Raw genomic sequence first — 19,072 nt, forward strand, 5'->3', positions numbered from 1 at the left:
TTCTAGGAATACAAGTTTGACTTTTGTGCTTGCATTTGTGGATATGGAAAGGAAATGGCAGGAATTAATCTTCAGAGAGACAAATATAATGTAAACAATTACAGCTATCCCTGAATCTAATTTGAATCTCTTAATACATTAGCATCTTAAAACTTCTTTAGGGTATGCTGTTCATTTACACAAAATTAAACTGCAGGACAATTCATCATTCTCAACTTTCAACCAACTTGTATTATTGCATCAAAGAAAGAATGTCTCAAGTTAATTCTAGAGTTGGAGAATCGTAAAGTTTAGTGAGGAAAGAAAGAGCATTGCCTTACCAATGAAATAGAAGGAACAATTTGTGAAGTGGTTCACAAGTTTACTTACTCAAACGTTCTTGTTTAGATAAGAATAACAATTATATTTATGTATTCTCTTCTTAATTACAGTATACAGATGTGAATATATTTGGGTATGTAATTATCATTCTTCTCCTGCAGTGATAGTTTCCATACAAACTTATCTCTCAATGCATCTCTTATCCAAATGAATTTTTTTCTTAAATTCTTTCAAGACTTTATTACTTAAAAATTTTTTAAAAAACAGTCCTTGGTAGAGATTGCCCAGAAAGTTATCTACCCGAAAATTTATACATCTTCAAAATCAAAGTATGAGAAAATTATTTCACTCACTGGGAAATACCAAATAAGTAACTTCAGGAATCTCAATCAATAATCTCACATTAAACAAAACCTTTCCAAGACTTTTACTTATTGCAAATGAGAAAGAGGCATAGACTCGGTGAGGGAAGAAGAAAAGGATGTTTGTTTTTCTTCTATCTCAAAAGGGCAGGGTTACTTCAGTAATGTTTTATTGAAGTAATTGAATATTGCTTTCCTGATTCCCTTCTTTTCTACCCTAGTTTGTTTCTCCACATAGGCACTAGAGTAAGCCCATAAAATATAAGAAGAGCAATCCTATTGTAAAATATTTTAAAAACTATTCTATACAACACCTTTTTTACCACTCAGAATAAAAAGCAAAATCTTTACATATGTATTCAAGGCTCTGAGTAGGCACTGTTCAATTCAGTAGCCACCAGCCACATGAATCTATTGATCTTCTGAAACACAGGTAATGTGAATTGAGATTTGCTGTTAGCATGAGACACACAATGGCTTTGAAAAATTAGTGCCCATAAAAAAGAATGTAAAATACTTCAGTATTAGTTTTATGTTGATAACATGTTATAATGATTTTTGGATATATTAATTTGAAAGTATCAAAATTAATTTCACCATTTACTTTATTAAAGTGGCTTCCAAAAACTATTAAATTATACATCTTGCATTGGTGGCTCACATTAAAGTTTGATTTAACAACTCTGAACTACTAAATTGTCTGTCATCAGCTCCCTCTTATCCCAAACTACATTGGCTTCTTCTGTCCCTAATATGCCCTGACTGTCTAAAAGATTTTGTGTTGATTATTTCCTCTTCCTGGAAAATTTCCCTTGGATATTCTCATGGTTAGATTACTCCCTTTTTCCAGTTCTCTGATAAAATTATGAGAAAGAACTTCCCTGACCAATTTTAAATGATCTCATTCAATATAGGTATATTCCAATACACTGTCCCTTTCTATTTTTTGAAAACACATATCCAAAATATATGTTGATTTTTCTATTTATATAAATATATTTCACACATGTAAGAGGATATATGTGTGTGTAATCTTCCCTTAGTATAATGTAAGCCTTGGGAATTCTGGGGCTTATCTATTTTGTCTAGTCCTGTTTCTTTATGAGTACCTGGTTTATGGTGGATACTAAGTAAATATTTTTTAAACAAATGAAAGGATGAAATATTTTTTAAAAAAACCAAGAGTATAACTAAGAATTTTATCACGAAGGGAAGGATTGGAAAATGAGAACTAATATTTCCTGTATCTCCAACAAACTGTACGCTATACTAAGCACTTACATTTAATATCTTAATAAATAAATTTTCACAGAAATATATTTATAGATGAGAAATCTAAAACTCAGAGAATTTAAGGCATTTTTCAGGGTCATCCAGCTAGTATCAAACATCAATCACTTCAATACTTTGCCTTATTTCAATGTCTTCCTGGTTCCTTCTCTGATTTCCAGACTAATCTAGAAGCTCTTTTACACAGTCTCTCAGAGTACTCTGTATTTTCCCTTCATACCACTTATCAACAGTGCAATCACTTTGACTATAGTGTGGTGTTTAATGTCTGGCTCCATTGCACTACAAACTTCATGATGGAAGGCAATAAATATCTTACTGACATCTCCATGTCTAAAGCTGTCAACCTCCTCTAATGTTAAATCTCTAATACAAATCTTTAAATAAATTAGTGAATGAGATGAACTTTCTTCTCAAATATTTTAAACAGTTTACAAATGGGTTGCTTGTGTCCAAAGATAATACATGATTTTGTAGATCAATTGCTTGAAAGGCACCCATTAAAGTGGAGCCCAGTTGAATACTGGGGTGAAGAGTATGCTGATGTTTAGGACTATGTGTTCTTTATTATTGGTCATATCTTTTGGGAATCATCAACCTTAAAACACATGGGGTTCTTTAAATCACAACTAATTAAAATTAAATAAGACTGAAAAATTTATTTTCTCAAATTACACTAGCCACATTTCAAGTCCTTAATAATCATATGTGACTCGTGGCTTCTTTCTCAGACAGTGATAAAGAATATTTCCATTATAGGAGAAGGTCTATTGAATAGACTGTTGTAGAAGAGTTATACCATTCTTGGGAAAATGTATTTTTAAATGAGAAGGTTCCTGTTCTTAGTTTTGTATCTAACTAAAATTCAACTTCAAGAAAGAGTCCAATAATATTTATTCCCACGTGTCTCTGGGCAAGACTTAGACATGGAAAAGGAGCTTCATTGTCCAGCAGATGAAACATTTAGTCAGACGTGTTCATGCACAGCCAGTGACTGGTGTGGAAAGAACCACTCCTCCAAGGGCTCCAGGCAGGCCTGCTGTTCCAGGGATGCTGCCAGCACCTTGCTGGATGGAGCCATTATGTCTAATGCCATTCAATACCATCCCTTTCATTTTGATGTATAAAACAGAAGACTTAAATTTGAAGAGGAGGCAAGGGTTTGGGATGCCACATGTATCTCAGACATAGACACACATTTGGGAGAAATTTTTAAATGCTACCTTCATCAAAATGTCACACATCTTCATGTAATTTCTTCACTTAAATTATTTTTGGCCAATGCAATTTAACTTTTCTAAGACTCCATTGCTGACGATTTGATTTTTCTTCACTTATTGGAGAGGTAACATGTCTCCTGTCATTGTCTTAAAATTAATAAACAAGAGTAAAAACTGTATCTTCTATTTATTTTCTGATAAAATTCATTTGAGTAAGAATTTCCTTAGTTTAGATTTTCAGAGTATTGACCCCATGAGTTTGTCCACATTTTGCCATCATTTGCCAACAACCTTCTGCTAAGACTGAAAATAGTTCATGGTTCTTACTTCTAGATGAGGGACCACCAGAGCTAAAGAGGGGAGGATTAGGCAGCCCATTTCCCAATTCAACAAGTGGAGAACATGGGACGTTTATCTTCTTTGAGGACTGAGTCCCTATTCACTTTCATCTCCCCTCAGACTTTCAGAAAAGGTATTTTGAATTTCTCTCAGAATTGAAAAACCCAGTGATGGTGATGCTTAAGGGAGGGGTGATGAAAGATGCCATTTGGGACAGGGGAGTTAGGCTGGGACAGATGGTTGGTTTCCTGAGCAGTGGGCGGGACAAGGAGTGGAGAGAGAAAGCTAGGAGTGGCAGCGGTAAGCTCAACGTGAAAAGGACAAAAAACCGCCAAAGTGGCGGACAGACGGACCTGGGGCGGGGCAAGTGGGGAAGGGTCAAGCTAGGACATAACCGGCTGTGGACCTGGGTAGACGAGTCCCGAGGAATATGAAGGTGCTTTCTGGGGGCTCAGGGACCCGAGCTCCGCCGATGAGGTCAGCGGAGCCAAAGCGTCGGGAGGAGGGCAGTGGAGCCTCCGGACACTGGTGTCTGGAGGCCGGCGAAGGGGCGGGACGGGACGGGAACTGGGATGGAGAGTAAGAGCCTAGGGAGGAGGGACGAGGGGGCGTCGGCGCTGGAAGCCGGAGGCGGCCCGACAGGCATCGTTTCCTTCCGGAGAGGAGGCCGGCTCAGGACCCAGGCGCAGACCAGGGGCGTGCACGGGCGGGTGACGGGGAAATACCGCGGCCCGCGCGCTTCCCCGGGCTGGCAGCAGTGGTGCTTGTGGCTCCTCCTTCGGGCCAGCTGGGAGCGGGGTAGCGCGGGGAGCAGAGGCGGGGAGGGAGGGCGGGGGCTCGGGAAGGAGGGAAGAGGGAGGGGCCAGGCGCGCCAGTGACAGGGTGGCAGCCTAGGAGCGGACGCGTTGCCGCCGCCGCTGCTCCTCCTCCTTCTCCTGCAGCTCCTCTCGCTGCCGCCGCCGCCGCCGCCACAGCCGTTGCCGGGAGAAGTTTCACTCCTCACCCTCGCTCTGAGCCCCTGCCCAGAGCGGAACAGGGAGCTTGGCAGGCAACTGCAGCCCACGGCAGGCGAGGCGCCACGAGCGCTCGAACCCCGAGCCGGCGTCGGCGCCTAGGCGTTGTGCTGAGGCCGGGGTTGGGGGCTCGAAGGCGGAGGAGGGGCGGGTGTGAGCCCCGGGACCCGCGCGCAGCGTCGAGGCCGCCCAGCGAGCGCCAGTGTACCGGGCAGCCACGATGGCCGTGCGCTCTCGGCGCCCGTGGATGAGCGTTGCATTGGGGCTGGTGCTGGGCTTCACTGCCGCGTCCTGGCTCATCGCCCCCAGGGTGGCCGAGCTGAGCGAGAGGAAGAGACGGGGCTCCAGCCTCTGTTCTTACTACGGCCGCTCGGCTGCTGGCCCCGGCGCCGGCGCGCAGCAGCTGCTCCCTCAACCCCAGTCCCGGCCGCGGCAGGAGCAGTCGCCGCCCCCCGCGCGCCAGGAGCTCCAGGGGCTGCAGATGCCGGAGGCAGCGCCCGGAGTTACCAGTTTTCGGAGCAGCCCCTGGCAGCAGGCACCTCCGCTGCAGCAGCGGCGGCGAGGACGCGAGCCTGAGGGAGCCACAGGGTTTCCAGGCGCCCCAGCGGCCGAAGGGGAACCTGAGGAGGAGGACGGGGGCGCGGCTGGTCAGCGAAGAGGCGGCCGGCCGCGGAGTAGCCACAACGGCAGCGGGGATGGGGGTGCCACCGCCCCGAGTGCCAGACCCCGGGACTTCCTGTACGTGGGTGTGATGACCGCGCAGAAGTACCTGGGCAGCCGTGCGCTGGCGGCGCAGCGAACCTGGGCGCGCTTCATCCCTGGCCGCGTGGAGTTCTTTTCCAGTCAGCAACCACCCAATGCTGGGCTTGGCCAGCCCCCGCCACCCCTGCCTGTCATCGCGCTGCCGGGGGTGGATGACTCCTACCCTCCCCAGAAAAAGTCCTTCATGATGATCAAGTACATGCACGACCACTACCTGGACAAGTATGAGTGGTTCATGCGCGCAGACGACGATGTCTACATCAAAGGTGACCTCCCAGCGCCGGCTGTCCCACCTGCCCACCCCCCGACTTCTTTCTCTGCAACAAGCCCCAGCCCCTGCCCAGCCCTTTAAGCTTCTCTTCCAGCACGTGCTCCGCGCTCCCTCAGCCCCCGGCCCCCGTCCACACCCCTCGCATCCGCCTACCATTATCTAGCCCGCTCCTCCTCTTCTCCTGCAATCTGGACCCTCCTCATACCTGTCCAGCTTTATTTGCCTTGCAGACTCTTGCTGTTTCCACCCGGCGCTCATCCCTACCCTTTACTGTGCGGGTGAGGTGAGGGAAGGGACCTTAGAGCTAAACCAAAAGCCATTCCTATTCTGCCCTCCTAGGAAAGCCCCCAGTGGTGGTGGTTTACCAAATCTGCCCAGAGGGGCGTGTCTTCGGTAGAAGGCAAGTAGCAGGACGCTGGCCAGAGCCAGGCTGGAGATCCCATGTTCTTTATTCCTCTTTTGTTTCAGCTGAATCTAGCGCAATTTAGGAGGTGTTGAGATTGAAGAATGAGGTTCACTCTTTCGGACCCTACCCTATACATTTCCCTCCCTTTTGCACAACTTGTGGCACACTGGGAGTCCTTGAGCAATCCCACAATCCCAGCGCACCTTTTCTTCCAGCCACAAAAGTGCATCGCCAAGGTGTTCACCACCCCAGTTACATCTCAATAAAACTCCATGGAGTTTTATTGTATTGTCAGGTGGGGAAGAGGGGAAAAGCATGTTTGAATTATACAAACCCTCAGAGCTCCAGGCTTACTGTCGCGAACTCGTATTGGATCTTTTCCAGTGTATTTTGGTGGCTGTGCAATAAGCAGAGACTGGAAGTCCTTCACAGAACCACATGCAGCCACAGCACGAGAAAACTTTGTCGGTTCTAAAGGAGGCGCTTTCCTTTACCCAGAGTATGGGTCGCTCTGGCCAGAGAATTTCTACACTCAGCAGATCTAAGTTCTGTAGAGTACAGGAGTCAATCTTTCCAGTCCAGAGAGTTGCCGAGATGGGGAAGGACGCAAAGGAAGTAACTTGTACTGAAGGAGGTTTCTGTGTTTTCCACATTTCCTAGCTTCTTGGTCAAAGGGGGGCAGCCCTTCCTTAGTTTATGCCTCACTATCTGTAACCTCATTGCTTTCTCCTGATCCAGATAGTGCTTTTCACATAATGCAAGGGAAAACAAACCAACGGACACGTTTTGACACAAGGAGTCAATGTTTTGTTAATAGAGATTGCTTGAGTTTGGGTTGAGAGGAGGAAAATTGCTGTAATGTTGGTTGGAATAGGACATTTTGGTAATTGGACAAAAAAATAAAGAATGGTGTTCTTTGTTTGCATTTTCCATATGTACTATTTAGGATTGATTCAAAGAAAAATGCTTCCACTGTCTTATGATTCCCTTGTCTTCTGTGTCTCATTTTAAAAAGTCACAATGCTTTCCTGGCATAAGTGTCAAACTTCCCAGAGAATTTCTAAAATGTATTAGCAGCACCTACATCTATCATTTGCTTTAATGCTTTAAAAGGTTGTCCTTCAGAACTTTGAAAGGCCATATTCTTTGCATTTCTATTAGAATGAGATAACATTTTTATAATTAAGAACACAATAATTGTCAGCTGAAACTCATTGAGACCCAGGCATGGGATCAAGATAATGACTGCAGATGCCCAGCTCCTCAAAATTGATAGTAAAGATGCTGACTGAGAATGTGAAGACAGAGACTCTCAACTTGTTCTGATGTATCACTTTATGGAATGCCAAATGCTTTGAACTGTTTACGCTGTGTAATTTTATTTTTCAGTTGTTTTCCTGGTGAACTTAACAACTGTGAGTGAAATCAATTCATCATTTAATTTTTACCAAATGTTTTTTTCTAAAATGATGTCTTCCTATATTAAATTTCAAGATATATTAGATTTAAACATTCCTTAAAACAATATGGGTTGTATATGATTGAGATTTGCTTAACACAGCACCTAACTAAATTAATTATCAGGAAAAGTAATCATCGGACGTGAAAAGGTCTGTCAAAACAACACTAAATTTCAATACTGAATATATTTTATATTTCTGGGATTTTTGTTATCCCATATATACCAGGGATATATTCTCATTATATCTTTTACTGAAAAAGTGATCATTGTTAGACTTATTACAGTTTTACAGTGACCTTGATCATGAGTCAATAAAAATCTTATTAAGATTTAATAAGTAACTATGAGTTAGAATTTTTAAATAATATGATATTCACTCTTTCAGTTGTTACAAGGAGGGTTATCAGAGATTAAAGGGTTAGGAGGGATTTAAGAACAATGTTGAAAGTTCTGTCCTCTACTTTGTACATTATAAATGATTGTGAAATTAAAAAAAGAAAGTAGTGATTATTTTCTTTCTCCTTGTAGGTGATAAATTAGAAGAGTTTCTTAGATCGCTAAATAGCAGCAAGCCTCTGTACCTGGGACAGACTGGTCTTGGAAATATTGAAGAGCTTGGAAAACTGGGGCTGGAGCCAGGGGAGAACTTCTGTATGGGAGGACCTGGCATGATCTTCAGCCGAGAAGTTCTCAGGAGGATGGTGCCGCATATTGGTGAATGCCTAAGAGAAATGTACACCACTCATGAGGACGTGGAAGTAGGAAGGTGTGTTCGCCGTTTTGGTGGAACTCAATGTGTCTGGTCTTATGAGGTAAGCCTTGCACTCTGATGAAAATGTTCATATGTTATAGGTTTCTGCCATTTCACAGTCTGGGCCAGGGTTTTTGTTTATTCTCTCTGTTTCTATTTGTTTAAAAAAGTCACAGTAGCAACCTTTCATGGATATGTAGGTGATTGTGGAGGATAATTTCTTATTTGATCTGAGCCTTTGTTATTAACATGATCTTATCATTAAGTAGCAGCCTAGATATATTGTCATGGTCACCTCTCTGAAAATACTATCCTCCTTTATTTGCTTTATTGATGTTTATATTCATTAGGTATCTCTAACAAGAGGACTATTTTTTTCCTTCCTCAATTGTAGCTTTTATCATTTGATATCGTGCCATTGCCACTTCTTTCCTTTTCCTTTTTTTTCTTTCTTTTCTCCTTTTCTCTATCTTTTTCTTTCTTTCTTTCTCTTCCTTTCTTTTCTTTCTTTTTCTTTCTTTCAGTACGTGATGACATCTCTTTGTTTTTACATAGTTAGAATCTGAAGTTTCTTTGAAGGTTTTCAAGTGGAAAGTGGACATTTAAGATTTTTAAAAGCACAGGAAGAACTAATAATGTATCTCATATGATAGATTTATTCACAACATTTTAATTCCTCTATTTGATCATTTGCTGGGCATCTTAAAGGCATGACTTATCTGGGGAAAAAAGTTCTGAAGGTGTTATGTAACTTCTTAGTATTTTGACTAGTTCACTAGACTGTTTATGTCTGCCCTTGTGCCAAATCTGAGCAGCAATCATTATTTAAATAATCTGAGTTGTGAAGTGTTATGTTATTGAAGGAATTAGTTTTATGAAATACTCTGGTTATTGCAGTGATTAGTTTTATGAGATACTTTGGTTATTGCAGTAATTAGTTTTTATGATATCTTCTGGGATTATTTTTTCCTTAGGGAGTTGGTTTGAAACGAAGTAAAATTTTATTTAAAATTGATTTCCTAAAAGATAATCTTAGTAAACATTGATTTAGCAGTTTTAGTATAGTTGATTTTCAGGTGTTTGGAGTTTAATATTATTTTAGCTACCCAATACACACTTTTATAAATTATATTTGAACTTGCTTATCTTTTCAAATTTTTTATGTTACTTATTTTAGAAAAAAAAATTTCATGAAAATGTGTTCTCTACGAAATCATCATACTGCAGTTATACAGTTCTATTTATTTTTCTTTCAGAAGTGTGATATCACTTTAGGTAATTTTGCTTTTTGTAATATGCTTTACAGTACTTATGCTTCAAAGAAGTATTTTGTATACCTATTATAGAAAGTGAAAATTATTGACATCTCTTTACTTACAGTATGTATTATGCATATTAAGATGATTTCTTTTGACAATGAAATAGTAATTTTTCTTTTATAAAACTATCCTGCAGCTACTTTATAGAATAAAAATTAACATAAACTATTATAGTTTAAAATAGGTAGTTTTTAGAATAAGTTCAATAAAAAAGATTTCTCTTAATATAAAACTCTGAGAGACAAATACTTAATGCACAAAAGACATTCAGCTGATTTTGTTTACATGAAGGTATTATTTTGCACACTACTGTGTTTTATTTGATAATTCATTGTCTTGAGGCTGGGGAGATAGCTCAGTCGGTAGAGTGCTTGCCTTGTAAGCACAAGGCCCTGGGTTCGATCCCCAGCACCAAAAAAAAAAAAAAAAGTTCTTTATCTTAACAACACATATAAAATTTTAAGAAGCATGTCTAAATGGCCCTCCTTCCAAGTATTCAGTGATTCTGCTATGAAAGTGCAGTATTCATCTGGTGGTCTACTTGTTCATGCTCCAAGAGTTGGAAATATGCTCAAGTGACCTACAACCTCAAAAACTGATTTAGTGTTTTATATATGGACATTTGTTTTAGTTAAAAGGAAGCAGTATTATCATAGGGGGCACCCTCTCCTTTAGAAAAATTGGAATCTTAGATACTTTTATGAACTAAGTCTTATAGGTTGTAACTTTGTGAACACAAAATTTTGAGTAACTTTTAGACTGATGCTTGTCCACCACTGACTTTAGAATTTGTGAAAAATAATTTATTTCAACATTTTGCCTGGTATTAGAAAGTATCTCCTAGAGGAGCATGGGAGGAGAACACTGGCTTGATGTATTATTAAGCTTTCATATAACACTCTGATTTGAAATTTGGTCTTCAAAGTGCTATTTAAATAGTATTGATTTTAAAGGAGGCATTGTTTTAATCCTAATTCAAACTTTCAAAATCTTATTTAAAGGAACAGTGGCAAATTTCATTACCCAAAGATATCAAACATCATCAGTTAATAAAATTAGTAAAGTAAAATATAAAGAAATTACACCCAAGAATTTGAATATGAGGGGTGTGTTTTATGTTTCCTGAAACACCTGAGTAGATCAGTTGGGGCATAGCTAAAATAAGGGAGGACATGTGCAGATTCCATATATCCTTTTCTAATTTGTATTTTAGGTTAGTTGAAATGGTAACCATATATATTACTGTTCACGTTTTATAGAAAGATTGATCTATTCCATTTGGGGTTGGCATCTTCACTGAAGTGGAAATTTCACATCTGGTGATTTAAAAAAAAAACTATGGTATTGACCATTATTTGAGTTTTCATATTTCTTTAAAAAGAGCCATCTGTGACAGAATTTTCTTAAAATTTTAAATTTCCTTCCTCTATATTCTTCACAGATTTCAGAATTTTGTTTGGCCTCTCCTCCAGAAAGATGTTCTTTCAGAGTTGAGAGGGCCATAATAAAGGTCTATCCATGGTTTTCAAGTTTGTAATAGGTGAAATATTCGTGCTGAAATGTTCTTTTAAAAATGGTGAACAGACTTGCAGATCTTATGGGAAGAGAATTGTATACATTGTTAAAATACATAGATTTTCCAGTTTTCCTTGAATATATAATATTTTTATAAAACCTTTTCTTTACAGCTAAGTCAAAGTTCACCTTCTCTGTATTGTATGTAGTATGAAGAATGTATTGTGTGAAATGGAGTGTATAGCAGACCACGAAAGGGGTGTACTTGAACTGGGTTTGAGCCACCTTTATACCACTTGTTGGCCTAATTGTCTTTGGCAAATTACTTCTTTAAGTTTTATTGAATTCAACTGAAGGAAAATTGTGACAGTGTTTGCCTTATAAATTTCAGGGAAGATTAAGTGAAATGGTGAAATAATCCATATAGAGCTCTTATTTAGTGTTGCTAAATAAGTTGTCAATAGATATGATTTATTCCTGTCCTAATGCTAGAAAAATTATGTACTATATTATAAAACAAAGATTCATAGATTTCGCTTACCTAATCATTACAGATAATGGTGATTCATCTAAATAAAAAATATGAAACTAAAAATAAACTTTTCAGTTAGAGATTCCAAGTGTAAGTTGTTTTTTGGGAAAAGAATAAGAAATGAATACATTACAGTATTTCAGAAATATGAAGAGCCCAGCCTAGTAAAACTTCCTATGAAACATGAATGTCTTTTTATAAAAAACACATTACAAATATTCATTTTATTCTGTCCACATTAAGTTAAATAACTGACCTTAAAGAGATTATATGGAAAATGCTATTTAACAAATTAAGTGGTATACATATTTAAGGAATTCCAGACAGGTTCGACTCTACATAAAGAAAAAAGAATTGCCATACAGATTCCTAGATTCATTGCCACAACAATGACCCATTTTGCTGAGTTCTGCTTCCATCTTCAGTAGGAAATGAAGTTAGTTGTGTCCCATTCTGCATTCAACCCACAAGAATGCCTAGGGGCTTGTCTCTTAGGCAGCTGAAACCTTCTCTTGATGTACCTCAGGGCTTTGAGGCAATGATGTGTAACTCCATCTCTTCATCACAAGCAAGTCCTGGTGGTCTGGGGAAATATGTCTCGCCTATTGGCCTCTTGCTGTGTTTCTTTGTCTTCTCCAACTGCTTTCCCCCACCCCCACACCCCCCCACCCCCGCCCTGCCCTGCCCCATGTTGCACCTAGATTACAGTTAGGCCTGCTTGTCTTCTGATTAGAGAGCTCTTTGGCTGCTGGAAAGACTCAGAAAGAGTGGTACTGTCTGCCTGAGATCACTTGAAGAGTCTTAATTGAGATTCTCTCTTCCCTACCTGGTTTCAAGGCTACATGGTTGATGATATTAATAATCAACAGAATCCATAAGTTGCCACTGTTATAATCATGTATACCTCATATTTTATATGTGAAGAAGAGTGCTAATTGAAGCATGCTTATGAAAAAAAATCATTCTATTCTATTCTCTCTGTGAGTGTTGGAATTTATTGGCACCTCCTGTTGGCTAGGATCACAGTTTTGGTTGAGATCTGTCTTGGCTACTGTTTTTCTAGAGCTGCAAGCTGGCAGCTTGGGAGGCTGCATATGGCTCTCAAACATTGTTTGGCACATCAAGTGTTTTAAGGTTTTTTTGTTTTTGTTTTTGTTTTTTGTTTTGATATCTTTAGCAGAGGCAGACAATCTTCAGTTTCCTTCATGTCCTATTTTACATCAGGCTACCCTTCTACTTTCATTTTAACTTCCTGGCCCAGTCAGATAAAAAAAGTTTTGATTTTTGAATCATATCATCCTTCTGTTGCAAATTAAATGAAAATTCTCTCTGTGAAATAAAATGATTTTCTAGTGAGAATTAAATGTATATTTCAAATATTTTAATTTATAGAACATTAATATTTTTCAAATTGTCCCACAAATTGTGTATTATATAATATGCTTTATTATAAATATGTTTTTAGTAAATAATAAGAAATTCCTTACAGTTAAAAACTTGTTCATACATTTGTGTTCAGTTTCATATGAGCAGATTTGGGAAAGTTTTGCTTTTTTTTTATTTGAAGCAAGAACACTTATAGTCAAGTAGTAAAATAATTTTAATTTCAATTATTGTTCTTCTCCCTGTGAGTTTTGTATCTCACTTATCAAGGAATCATTTTAAGACTAGTTTATATTTCTCATTCTAATGTTTGCTGTAAAATGGAATCAAGGAATCAATCTTTCTTCTTTCCTTCTTTCTCTTTCTTTCTTTCTTTCTTTCTTTCCCTTCCTTCCTTCCTTCCTTCCTTCCTTCCTTCCTTCCTTCCTTCCTTCCTTCCTTCCTTCCTTCCTTCCTTCCTTCCTTCCTTCCTTCCTTCCTTCCTTCCTTCCTTCCTTCCTTCCTTCCTTCCTTCCTTCCTTCCTTCCTTCCTTCCTTCCTCCTTCTTTTCATTCCTCTCTTTTAACTTAATGTTCTTTCAAGAAATCCAGACTTTGGCATTGGTAAAATATTTATCTGTGACTGGTACAAAATGCCTCCTATGACGAACCCAGTTTTTTTGTTCTACTCCTTAAAGACTTACCTTCAGCTGGGCACCATGGCACAAGCATGTACTCCCATCACTTGGGTGGCTAATGCTGGGCAGTCCCAAGTTCGAATCCCAGCCTCAGAAATTTAGCAAGGCCCTGTCTCAAAATAAAAAGTAAAATGGACTGGGGATGTAGCTCAGTATTTAACTAACTCTGGGTTCAAAGTCCAGTAACAAAAGGGGAAAAAAGCAAAAAAGAGTTAATATCAGAATGTTTTATGTTCACTCTTTATCCACCAAAGGCTAAAGGCATCCTAGTAAATTCTGATGTTTCACTAAAGGAAACAGTGTTTTTTCTGGGCTTCTAAGTAGTACCAGAGAGCCATATCATAAGAAATTAGGCTGTATATACTGTCTTCATAACATACCGATTAAAGCTAAGATTTGTGTTTTTTCTCATAGGACTGCTATTCATCCTTCTTAGCTTCTTGCTGTTCTTTATAACTCTTCTCTAATGCTAGTTTTGCTCTATTATGAACATTGTTTATGCTTTCAAAGTATATTAATATATGTGATAAAGTGTAAGACTTGAATTTTGATCTAAAATTCAGTCTTTCAAAAATCTTTTCTTGGTCTGATTCAGTCACAATTTGAATTTAACTTTACTAAAGCAGTAAGCTTCTCACACCTACTCTTTCCGCCCCCGTCCCACTTGTCAGATGAAATCATCCTGCATGCTTTTATGAAATTCCTTTGCTGCCATACTGTTTTCTTCATCACACAAAATAAAATTGCATTCAGGGTTAATGGAAAGGACCAGAATAATTTTTGTGTATTTTGTAGGTTTCAGTGGTTCATTGTCATTGCTAACCGATGCCTGATCACCTGAGCTGTGATAACTTATGCTTTCCAAGAAGATGATTTCCAACAGTTGTGGAAAATGTTGAATTAGAAGGTTGCATTCAGACAATTATAAATAAACTCCATAATAACATAAATACTATATTACTTTTAAAAGTTTGAATGCTTTTTCTCCTCTTTAGTTGATCACAAGTATTCTAATCTTCTGAAAGATTTCCAAGTCAGTTTTCCTGGTTCCTTTCATTGTCTTGGTCTCCAAAAGGCTTTATTTTGAGAAAAGAGTTATTTTAAGCTCTTTTCTACTTAGTGACTTAGTAGTCAAAGAACAAAAAACAAAAAATCTATTATATTGCATTTTATTTAGATCATAGTATGTTTCTTTTGCACAAAGATGTATCAACGAAACATTTCATTTACAAATTGTTAAAATTAGAAACAAATCAGTATCTTGAGTCTTATGATTCATTATTTGATATTTCTGAATAAGATGGAAACCCAAGTAAACTGATAAATTGAGGGGTTGCAGTTCCTTACAAACCTAGTATTCTTATTTAGAGTTATGACCGTTAAACACACTCTAGTTGGATTTAACCACATAGAAATCAATTTAAGTCATAATGAGCATTTAAAGTTACTCTGCTTTTGAAAATATTGGACAGTAATATATTGCAAGTTTCTAAATTAAATATAAAATACATACACAACTCTGTAGTACTATTTTAGAAGTAACAGGTGAATAAAATAGATTTCTTAATTGAGATTCTAAACTTTTATTTACTATTTATAATTTTGAAAGCTGTGTCTTCATTAATCAACAGTATCTGATCTTTATCTTATGCCTTTCAGTTTCATTCATTTTTACTATAAAGTTATTTATTTATAGAATTCTCATATTTGCAAAGAAGAAATTTAAATAAATGTGTTAATAAAATGTAATAAATAAAATTTTAATGTGAAAAATCAGAGGAAAAGAGAAAATGCACAAAATATGATTAATCTGAAAAAAAAAACATATGGAATTCCTTCTTGCTTTCTTAACATTAAAGAGAGTTATAACATATGTTGATGCTGAGACCTAGTAAAATCTCCTCCATAGGACAGAAAAGAGCCTTGAGGGATATAGCTGACCACATTCTCAGTACCACATCTGTAATAAATTGAATTGTGTGGTTCACTTGGATGATTATGCAACTTCCCTCAACTTAAGTCAGGCTACCACATAAGGGCAATTCTGTACAAGGAATTCAACTTGGAGATAATATGATTTTTGTCAAGTACACCATTGTTTGATGCATTTCTTGACTTTACTTTAAAAGTTAGAATTCTCTTCAGAGAACCTTCATGCCTATTGTGTATCATGCATGTATTTTAGATCAGACTGTCCAACAGGAAGTTTGAGATAATACTTCTCTGGTAAGAACCTAAATTGCAACTGTTGTGTTGTTGGTTAAGGTGAGATTCTGTTTTTGCTTTGCTAATCAAGAGGAGACAGAAATACCAACTGGAGAAATCCTGCAAAGATAGAGGAGAGGATGACCATCCCCACCCAAGGAGCAATAAAGAGGTTCAGGAGGGTTTCAAACAGTTCCCTAGAGTTCCAAATGTGGTTACATAGATACTGAACCAGTTATTAGAAATGTCTGTTCTCATAAATAGTAATTTATTTTGAGGAAAACCTTGGCATTCCCAGATTAAAATATGAAAGGACCAACATTTAATTAAAATAATATATTTTAGTATCTATATTCTATAATACAGAAATAAATTTGATATAAAATAAGGATATTTATGCTACCATGAGTATCTCTCATATAACAAAAGAAAATGTAGTGTTAAAATAATGTAAAATTCTGCCTTGAAATTCAATCATATCATCTTGGAAATAACCACCTATTTAATTGCTGAAGTATATTTATGTAGGCAATGAATGACATATATGCCTTCCTTGTCCTTGTGGAGTGCACAGGGAGAAGGGGTAAGGCTCTTTCTATCTCAGATATCCTGAAGTCATCCATCCATCCATTGATTCTTTCTTTTTCTTGCTTTCCTTTTTTCTTTCTTTTTTGTATTCTATATCATGAAAGTTCTGTTAGGGTCCAAAAGTGGAACAAGTCTCAGAACTAGGATTGAATTATTCTAATTTCAATTTTCTAAAGTTAGCTTCTATTTTTATTACTATTCCTTGAAGAAGAGAAAATAAAGGCATTTATTTTGTTGTATACTTATATATTTTGTTACCGTTGCTTACTACAAATCATATGAAACCCTAGCTAGACTGTATATCTGCAGATCTTGGTTTCACCATACTAGCTCTATATCCATAGACAAGTTATTACTTTCCTTAGCCTTAGTGTCCTCATTTATTGAATGGGTATAGTAATAGTATTCATTTCATAGAGCTGTCCTGCACATCTAATGCTAGCATGTCTAGTAATTCTGAGTATTCTAGACATTCTGAGTAATGTCCAGCAGTGGTAAGATTCTACATTGCTAGTGACTATTGCAGAAGCAGAATGACATAATATAGTGCCAACAGAGCCATTATGAAGAATAAAAAGGTCATAGATTAGAAGCTCTTAGAATACTGCTTGACACATAATAATTGTGTGTTAACTATTATTCATATTTTCGAGATCACAATGCTCACCTTATTTCTTCCCCTATGGGAATGAGATTATGCTGTTTGGAAAGGGTTTAATTGTGATTTCTTTTAGCAATATGGGCTTTGCTTTAGTAGGGAAGATGTTGATTTAATGCACAATGGGATCCCCTGGGAACTTTGAAAAAATTCTGATGTTGAACGTATCCTCTAACCCACTGTATTGGAATCTCTTACAGGTGATGCCTGCAGCATGGATAGTGTGCAGAATTTCCTAGTGACTCTGATTTGACTCTAGGGTTTAGATCCCTGTATACATTTAAAATTAATTTTCATATTTAAATATCTAGGTCTGTTTTAATTACTTCTTAAAAATTATATTTGGGGGGGAGGTCACAGGGGAGGCAATCAACACTTTTGCATTTCTGTTGTTATCTGTACTCATCTGCTCCAAACTGCTTATCACTGGATTACGGCTATCAATATAATGCATCACTCACAACTGTCTGTTTTCTCTTGGTCTAACTTTTGTGTTTCAAAGCTTGCTCTGCTAAAAATTCATGGTAGAGTTTAATTATTCTTAGAATAGTATTGCTTTTTACATATTCAAGGCTTAAGATATTTAACTGTTTTGAATTCATCTGAATGATATAATAGAGTTATGCAAACAGGTGAAATATTTTTGTTGATTTGATTGCTCTAATATTGACTCATTGACTTGGAGCTTTAAAAATAAGAAGATATCAGAGTGATCTTATTGATTGCAGAAATGATGTTTTTAGACTTAAAAATGCAAATAGGTAGCTTTGATTCATCAGTCATTGTCACTAATATTCCATGACCACTGCTATAGCTGACTGCTATAATGGAGGAAAGCATAAGGCACACAGGGGAAGCAAAGCTGGAGAAGAACTGAAAAATGAATTGCTTCCTTCACACCTAAAGTAATGCCAGGTTATCACTGGATGATCCAGGAATCACGGGCAGGCAGCATGGTAGTGATTTGGTTCAAGCATATGTAGAGGCAGAAGAAATGAGGATGGAAGGTAGAATTCAATTATGTAGGTAGAAGTCAGTTATGAAGGAGTTGTATATTGTGCTCAAGGATTTAGATTGTATGGTGTAGATCAGTGATTCTCAGAATGACCTGGGGTGGTGTAATTAGTCTAGAAGGGAGCCCATGCATAAGGTCATTAAAAATATTCCTGGATGTTTCTAATAAGCAGTTGGCATGGAGAATCAGTTCTGCAGATAATGGAAGCTTTGAAGAGTTGTGAGCAGGTGAATACCCTTGAACAGCTTGCCTCTAGCAACTGAAACATGGAAGGATACATTTGAGGCCCTTGCGCTTAGGGATAGAGACACATGGCAGTAGTGTTGCCCTAAATCCCAAGTGAGAGATGAGTATTGATGAAAGGGTCAAAGAATCAATAGAAGTGAGGAGATGCACTTAAAAGTTTATGAAGAGAGTGAATGGATAGAACTAGTGATAGCTTATGAATTTAAGAGTGGATTGGGGAAAACTTTATGGTGATAACCTAGGTTTTGGGCTTGAAATATAATAATTTTCATAGAGATAAGTATATGGGAAGAGTAAGTTAGGGTTATTGATATATTTGAAATATTGGTAGAGGATATGGGAGATTTTTGCCTTGGGTATATTGAGTTTCTTTTCATTATTTGTTTATTCAACAATTACTTATGGAGTGTCTAATACTCCAGGCATTGTTCCAGGTACTGGAGTTTTAGCATTCAAAAACATACACAAGAGCTCTTTTCCTTATTTTCTAGAGGGGAAAGAAATAAGTAAGCATTATAGGGCTAAGGAATGTAGAGTGATGGATGTGCAGTTTTAAATGGGTGGTCAGGTAGACCTTACTGAGAAGATGATGCTTGAGCATGCAGATAGCTAAGGGAGAAGCTTTCCAGTCAAGGAACAGAAAGCAGACAGGTCTCTAGAGAAATGCACTTGGAAGATCAAGAATTACCCAGAAGGCAAGGGAAACAAGTTGAGTAGGGGGCCAGAAATTAGAAAATG

General features: G+C 37.9%; 1 protein-coding gene across 1 annotated transcript in view; it reads left to right on the forward strand.

Annotated features, from left to right (window-relative positions):
• The first annotated feature begins 4,434 nt into the window (after positions 1 to 4,434).
• Positions 4,435 to 19,072, forward strand: part of CHSY3 (chondroitin sulfate synthase 3) — a 269,689-nt gene continuing 255,051 nt past the window's right edge. The window contains exons 1-2 of the mRNA XM_079145974.1: positions 4,435 to 5,573; positions 7,975 to 8,258. Of these exons, the coding sequence (XP_079002100.1) occupies positions 4,766 to 5,573; positions 7,975 to 8,258 (1,092 nt within the window). The 5' untranslated portion in view covers positions 4,435 to 4,765. The remainder of the gene's footprint in view (positions 5,574 to 7,974; positions 8,259 to 19,072) is intronic.

This window comes from Sciurus vulgaris (genome assembly GCF_902686455.1).
Source record: "Sciurus vulgaris genome assembly, chromosome: 6".
Taxonomy (NCBI): domain Eukaryota; kingdom Metazoa; phylum Chordata; class Mammalia; order Rodentia; family Sciuridae; genus Sciurus; species Sciurus vulgaris.